Raw genomic sequence first — 8774 nt, 5'->3', positions numbered from 1 at the left:
CGCAAGTGTGTACAATTCTATATTCCTTGAAAAAACATATAAAGTTGTAAAAAATATCATTTAATAAAGAACTTTAATATCATACATTTTAATATCATTTATTAGAAAATATATCCTATAAGTTAGATTTTCTAATGGACTTGCTGCATTCTGCATTGTTGATTTTATTATCGTAATTAAAATATCTTTTAACTATAAACTAATAATGAAAATATTGTTTTACTTACATTTTTCATGTTTATCTCATTAAAAAAACATTTATATTGCACGATGCCATACACTGTCGATTGACGTTGGAAAAATCCAATTTCTTCCTTTTGAAGCGTCAAAGTCATGTTACCAGAGAGTGCAACTCATGCAGCGGAATAGCGGAACGCGGAACGAGAGTAGAACCAATTATGAGTGTTCCGCAATTTTCGTTACGCGGTATCCCTCATTTTCATGGAACACAATCACGAGAAGATTCCGCGTAAGCGGAATCAACAGCAAGCTCATAAACGACGTTTTAATATTATATTTCTCATTCATTTCTTATTATCATGTATCTAAGTACAGAATTAAATGCATTTCTCATTGAAAATAATAATATAAGATGATAATTAAAGATGTTAAAATTTATGAAATTAGTTTTAATGTGATTGTAACTTTTATGAGATAACGATTTATGATTGGTTGTGCAAAGTCTGCAATGCGCTCATTACGCTACATGGGTATTGGGGGTGCATATTTCAACGTATTAAAACGACGCAGTATTATGTGCGTATGCTCGCATCGCAGTGTTTCATGGCTATGACAGATTTTCTAACCTAAATAATTGTCAACTTTAAAGATTAAATCTCATTTCGCGGGATTAGGCACAATATTTAACTGTCAGATTCTTTCGTTTTATGCAAAAACGCGTCGAATGAGCATAATTTCATTGAAATTGAAAATGAAGAGCGTCTTCTGGATAATTACCTAATAATTTATCTCTGTACTCATCACGTTATTAGGTCTGAGCATAAGAATTATCGTAACACTTAGTCTTAAATTGTAGACATAAATAACGCACAAGCTTTGGCGTGTCTCTCCAAGAAACGGCAATAAATCGTACGTCATACGCCAAAATTTGTGCGTTACTTACGTCTACTTAAATCTAAAGTAAGTGTTATGAAATATTAGCCCATTGTCTTTTTGTGCTCAGACCCTTATTCCGCCAATTTTGTTACGTTGAAATGTGAATCCCCAATACTTATGTAGCGTAATGAGCGCATCACAGACTTTGTGCAACCAATCATAAATCATTATTTCATAAAATTATCACATTAAGACTAATTACATTAAGACTAATTTCATAAATTTTAACATTTTTAATCATTATTTTCAATGAGAAATGCATTTAATTCTATACTTAGATACATGATAATAAAAAATGAATGACAAATACAATATTTAAACGTCATTTATGGACTTATTATTGATTCCGCTTACGCTCATTGTGTTTCATGGAAATGAAGGGATTTGAAACCGCGTAACGAAAACTGTGGCTCGTGATTGATTCTGCTCTCATTCCGCTATTTTGCCCGCATGGGTTTGCACCCTGCGGTCGGATTCACACTTTGACGGAAAAACGGAAAAGCGAAAGCCAATCGCAGCTCGCAGTAGTAGTAGTAGGCGGTACATTTCGCTTGTCTGCTTCTGTCTTTCCGCGAGTTCTGATTGGCTTCTGCTTTCCCGTGAATCCGGCCTGAGAATATGGTCCCAGTAGTGCGGAATTGGCGCAATGCGGAAAATTGGAAAACGTTTATTATTGGTTGTGACTTCATTCCGCCGATTCTGTTCTGCTAAAATGTGTTTTCCTATGTCCCATGGAGAATTTCTGGAATGCGCAATTAGCGCTGGCTCCAGCGCAATTACCGCTGACCAAGGCTCACGGAAGCCTTCCCGTAGATTACTTTTATTAGATCCACCGGAATTTGTCATTGGCTTGATTGCGCATTTGCAAGTTCCGCTCCATGGGACATGGGAAACTAAACTCCTGCAGATCGGATCACACATACAGCTGGTCACAGAAAGATTGCAACACTCGAAAACACATTGATTAATAGCATTTTCGGCCGAGTTTGCACTAATCTGGGTTGAAGTAATGATGTTTCATGCTGTCCTATTGGTAGAGCCAATTTGGTTTGTAACATCAACCAATAGCGAAGCATTTTCTAACCCAAGTTGGTGCAAACCCGGTCGGATCGAAAAACGCTATAAGTATATTTTTATCTCACAATTTTCGGTGACCGGGGTATTCTTAACATTTACTATCCGCTTGAAAATTTATTTCTAGATATTAAAATGGTAAGAATAAGTGTCACTCTTGTTTATTGAGTATCTATCAATCTTTTTTTCTTTTTTGATAATTATTTAGAATAACTCCTCACCTCCGATTTTAATGCAATTAGTCTCATTCGATGCGTTTTCACTCGAAAGAATCTGGCGGCGAAAAACGCGGCGATCGGCGTCGTTAATCGAGTTATTTAATGTTAAAGAGAGACTTTAGAGGTTAAGATATCTGTCATCTTGACTCAATATATGCTATGTATACGTTCTGTGCATTAATTACACAAATTCTTTGCTTCACAAACACAAATTTATAAATATAAGTTCATTGCTTTAAAAATACAATTCTCTTCATAAACAAATTTATTGCTTTAAAAAACACAAATTCACTGCTAATGCAAAGAATTTGTATGTTTAAAGTAGTGAATTTTTGTTTTTAAAACTAGTGAATTTGTGTTTTTAAAGCACTGAATGTATTTTTGTAGCAGTGAATTTGTATAATTAAAGTAGAACGTATACATAGCACTATATTGAATCAGAATGATATCTTAACCTCTAAAATCTTCAACTTAATAACTTAACACTTAATAACTCAATTCACGGTCGATCGCCGCGTTTTTCTTCTAGATTCTTTCGTTTTGAGTGAAAATGAGCGTCAATGATTCTAATTTCATTAAAATTGGAGATGAGGTAGCTAAATAATTACCTCTTTAAATTAAATTTATTAAACATGGCTTAAATTATATGATATATATAAATAAAAGAGCAAAAAAACCACACGCGGAATGTCATTAGCAAAAATTATATATTTAAAATTCAATCAAAAACTAATAATAAACATAAACGTTTCAGCCAAGATGTGGCTATCTTCAGTATGTAAAATAATGTGGTCAATACAGATTTGAGCGAACTTGTTACAATTAATTACAAAAATGAACGCAGATCATACAATGACACATTTTTTAGCAAGAGTTGAGCTAATGTCATTCGATTAATCGTCGTGTATTTGGTTTAGTAACGATTCCCATGTATCACGAAATTTCCAAGTTCTATAATATTAGACAAAGTTGTGCGAGGTGTAATGACGAGAGACAACATTTTTGTTTGAAACAATTTTAACGTCTGAAAACAATTACCTCTTTTTTTAGTATGCTTTAACTCATAAAACAGAAAATGCCCATGAGGATAGTATATGGACTTGTGGATGGGGTTGTCCAAAAAGGAAGAAAGAACATCTGGATAATGAAGATTCACGGTAATTAAACAGTTAAGTTACAATAAATAAAAAAATTATTTTAATGACAAGGTTTATACTTGACAGTGATTCTGTACAGTCTAATGAAGACAAGACAGCAGAATATCTTGTAACAGCTTCTGTGGATGATTCTGTGAAAGTATGGGAACTGAAGGAGGGTGCTTTGAAGTTAAAACATAAGTTAACTGGATATTCCTTAGGAGTTGTATCCATAGCTATTAGTTCAGATGGATCAAGTAAACAAATAAAGAAATATTAGCTTAAAATATATATTAAATAGTTTAGAATTATGTTTTATCATTAATTTATAGAATGTGCCTCTAGTTCACTTGATTCGAGTCTGAAATTATGGGACTTATATTCTGGTGATAAGTTATTGAACATTGAAGTTGGTCCAGTAGACATTTGGACTTTAGTCTTTTCTCCAGATGATAAATTCATTGTATCTGGCAGTCACGCTGGTAAGATACATCTATATGGAACTGATAATGGTAAACAAGAACAGACTTTAGATACAAGAGGTGGAAAATTTACATTAAGTGTAGCCTATGTAAGTACATTGCATAAAAATCTGTGGGTGCATTCAAGTTAACAAAGCAGCTAGCCTGCTCGCCGAGCAAATGAACATATTATAATTGTTATTTATAGATCCAACTAATCATGTACAATCACTCAGTAAGCATGTTAGTCGCTTTGCCATCTTGAATTCACTCTATGATACATGTAACTGTATATAAGAGATTGCTTTTCACAGAGTCCTGATGGTAAATATATTGCAAGCGGCGCAATAGATGGCATTATTAATATCTTCGATGTTGCCTATGGAAAAGTTTTACGTACCCTGGAAGGTAGAACCAAATATATTATAACAATGACATAAAATATTCTATTTTTATGTTTTATATTATTTAGGTCATGCGATGCCTATCAGATCTTTATGTTTCTCACCCGACTCTCAGTTGCTTCTTACAGCATCTGACGATGGACATATGAAACTATATGATGTGTGAGTAAATTTTTATATAAATTTTTATATAAAGTTTATAAATATACAGGATTAATAACATTATTTCATAAAAATAACATGTTACTATTACCATTATTTTTTTGTAAAAAGTAACGGTAATTGTAACATAGTAACTTCTTATTAATTTTATTTTGTATTAATTTTATAAAGTAATGATTTGTTACTTCTTTTGTAATATTAAAGTAAGATATTAAATTTAAAATTACATTTTGTAATATTAATCATCACAATCAATATTAAAACTTAAAATTCTGTGCTGATCTCTATATAGTAAGCTTTTCATTATATTAAATTTATATCTAATAAATCTTATATAATTTTTTAATGAAATTGAATGCCTTTCAGAACCAGCATAAGTTAACGTGTATATAAATATTTTTTATTAAAGTAGACATTATATATTTATAATAATTGAATTGTTAGTACTTGTTAGTATTTGTCAGTTATTAGCGTTTTCATTTAAATGGACAGTTTGAGTTGCAACAAAAAGTTTTTTATTTCGATCAATACTTTGATGAATGTACATCAATTGTCCACTATAATTGGCTAATTTAAAATAATATAATTTCATTGACGAAGCAGTGAAAAATTACTAGGAACAGGCCGATGCGAGTAGTATGTGGAATTGAATTGTGTGCAAGTGCGCTCCTCTCTTTGATTAATTTGGAGTTCAATGAATATTAAGTTAATAAAATTGTGTACTTAATAATCATTCTTGCTTATTCCAACATATTAACATTTTAACACAACAATTCATTTTACACAAATGTATCTGACTAGTTTAATAATTTTGTCATTTTATCCATGAATAATATTTTTTAAATAGAATAAGATAAAAAAATAAAACAAAAGATATTCTTGTTGAAGAGGATATAAAACAGGATAAACATGCATTTGTGTATTTTAATAAAGAGAATATTTATACATACATTAACTTGTGTTGGCTCTAAAAAATATTTTATTTCATAGATTTATTCATTAGAGCATGAATTGAATTATTTCTTTATATTTTTATTTTTTATATCTTTAGGAAATTAAATTGTAAATTTACGAACATACATTTATAAAAATTTTTATTAAGCATTGTTTTTAATATCTATGTCGTTATTAAGAGTGACATTCCAATATTATAATATTATAAATACTAAAAATTTATAGTCCATGTTACATATATGTGCACTATAAATTTTCAATATTGACAATGATTATCAGAATGCCTAAGGTGTAAAATGCAAAGTGCAAAATATTTTTTAATATTTAAATTTGTATTATAAAATATGTCTAGCCAATTAAAAATAATACGATCTATTGAATAGTTATAAAGTAATAAATTATATTATATAGTAAGAGAGTAGAGTAAAAAATAACGGGTGAATTCGTTTCTGTGAAAATACAATAACATTATCGTTAAAGAAAAAAGTAACGATCGTTATTACTTTTTTCTGTAACGAAAAAAAAGTAACGAAAATGATAACGGTGACAAATTACTTTCCAACTCTATAAATATGTATAGATTTTTTGATGCTGTAATTTGACAAATTAGATTGATAAAAGAGCATAAAAGACAACGCAAAGATAATACAATTATATATAATATTAATTCAATTTGACCTTCAAACAATAATTCAAGATCACCAAAGTCCCCTTCATGATCCCTATAACTTTTATTTGGGGTCATTTTCCTTGAAAGTGCACTTTTGGAGATCATAGGGGATAGACCATTCTTTTCGAATATCCTATATATTGATAAATATTTCGATCATATAACTGATCATCTTCATGTATCACAATTAAAAAATAGATATTAAATGTTACTTACAATATATTATGTTGTTAACTAATCGTCTACAAATTATTTAATATTAATATAATGTCCGTCATGCAAGAATTCTTTGTTCTCTTTATCTTTTTTTTTTAAATTACTGCATCATTGAATGCGAAAATTTATTGTTAAATTTTTGAAATCCACCCTGGCATCTCAGATCATCACAAAAGTCCCAAATTTTATACAAATTACATAATTCACAATCTGAATTATGTATTGATCATTCATTAAATATGAACAAAAAAAATCAAAAAATACATTAAAATTATAAATAAGAAATTATGAATTATAAATAAGAAAGAGACTATTACCTTTCTGCTCAACTCCCTTCTGTAGTACTGTTTGTTTTAATTTTTATTTATTATTATTGTTTGAAAGTTCTTTCCAAGGAATAATGATTAATTTATTTATTCATGATTAATTTATCCCCAATTATCTGTGGATTAAGTTCATGTCTTTCGAATAACTTGTTTCACAGAGGAATTTCATTTTCCTTCATAGGCAAATTCTTATTAAAAATTATGTATCATACATACAAGATGGCAATTAATGGAAATTAAACCCAAATTTGTTGAACAGATTATTACTTTAGTAAGAGCTAAAGAGCTATCCAGCATTTTTATAAATATTCTAGCTTTTTTACTAAACAGAAATCGATAAGCTTTATATTCTTTTTTTATTTAGCAAAGATGCAAATCTAGCAGGAACGATGTCAGGCCATGCTTCTTGGGTACTTGGTGTGGCTTTCTCACCAGATGGACAGCAATTTGCATCAAGTAGTTCCGATCATACAGTCAAGATCTGGGAATTAGCACAAAGACAATGTTTGCATACATTTCGTGAACATAAGGATCAAGTATGTCTCTTAAACATGAAATAATTGTTTTATTTAATCAAACAAAAGTTTAATTTATAATTTTAATAAATTAATTTTTATAATAGGTCTGGTCAGTTAAGTATAATCCACAGCGAAATAATATAATTGCGTCAGTATCTGAGGATAAATCTATTAATTTATACGAATGTCCTTTATATGAGAAATAATTGCATTAAGGATCAATAAATATTTTTTGTCTATACTGTTTATTCTGTTTATTCTGTTTATTGTTTGACATTTCTTTCAAGTTTATGAAAGACCGGAGGATATTTTTTAGCTATAAATTTTATTGTACTGCAAGTAGTAATGTACAAACTATAAAGATTTGTGACGAATTTAAAATGCGATATGTAAAAAATTATTTTTAAAAAAAGTGAAAATGATATAAAAAAGAAATTACAAGAAATTACCATTAGCCAAGGTGTACAGATAAATATTTTTTAACGATAAACATTTTTATGAATAACATAAAGGTACCCTGACATGGTTCCAAGTTGGCAGAGTTAAATTTAATTAACTCGAACTGGAACAGGGTAAAATGTTTACAGAGAAGACTTTTCAATTAAACAAATAAATATGTATAATAAATTCTAGCTCATGTACCAAAAGATCTCCTTCCGATAAGAGTTTGGTAATGATCTGCTTCCCACACAAAAAGGAAAATTGATTACGATAAATGATGAGAGATGAAATTAAAAACAAAATTACAAATGAAAGCTCATTTGAGCAGTTGTGCTCATCTGCATTGAAATCTTTGATGAAAGAATGAAATATTAAATAATAATAATTAAACATATAGTATTTTAATCTTAAATCTATGTCTTATTGATCTGTACATCATTTTAATAATAAGTACATTTACTTCCGAAAGAGATCGATTTTGATAGACTAATAAGCGAAACTAGTATCCATGTACGACGAAGATATATTGGCTGAAGATAAATTGGAAATTTAAATATATACTTGTAAATTTTTTGCTCAGTATTGTAATGTCATTTTTAGTAAACTATTTAGATCGTTTCACGTTTATGGTTGATATAAATGATATTTTTTTATTACGATTAATTTTTGATCGAAGCTAATTTCGCTTATTCTAGGTCTTTCGTTTTATTTATTAGTCTTGATAAAGTAATTATATCTTTTATCTCCATTTGTAAGAGATGATACGAACCAGTTAATATGAAAGAAATAAAATATAGATTACACCTTATACTTTCTCTACGATTTTTCAATTTCAAATACAAAGATGTATCACTAGTAATGTATTACCAGTGTATCGTGCTATACATCATACATAATTTTAAACACGTTACTAAAACTTTCTATATCCTTCACTTACGTTATATTAGATATATATATATATATATATATATATATATATATATTATTATATATATATATATATTATATATATATATATATATATATAATATATAGTATTACTATACGTAATATACGTATAGTAACTAGATCGTATATA

General features: G+C 28.9%; 1 protein-coding gene across 1 annotated transcript; it reads left to right on the top strand.

The window, feature by feature from the left end:
- Window positions 1-2266: 2266 nt before the first annotated feature.
- Window positions 2267-7461, top strand: LOC105620767 (WD repeat-containing protein 61). The gene is made up of 8 exons (XM_012202256.1): window positions 2267-2328; window positions 3459-3565; window positions 3632-3801; window positions 3877-4115; window positions 4320-4413; window positions 4478-4571; window positions 7102-7273; window positions 7360-7461. The coding sequence occupies exons 1-8, from the start codon at window positions 2326-2328 to the stop codon at window positions 7459-7461; spliced, it is 981 nt and encodes a 326-aa protein (XP_012057646.1). The 5' UTR covers window positions 2267-2325.
- Window positions 7462-8774: the final 1313 nt, after the last annotated feature.

Source organism: Atta cephalotes, assembly GCF_000143395.1.
Source record: "Atta cephalotes unplaced genomic scaffold scaffold00029, whole genome shotgun sequence".
In the NCBI taxonomy this organism is placed as follows: Eukaryota; Metazoa; Arthropoda; class Insecta; order Hymenoptera; family Formicidae; genus Atta; species Atta cephalotes.
This window is presented reverse-complemented; position numbering and strand designations above follow the sequence as displayed.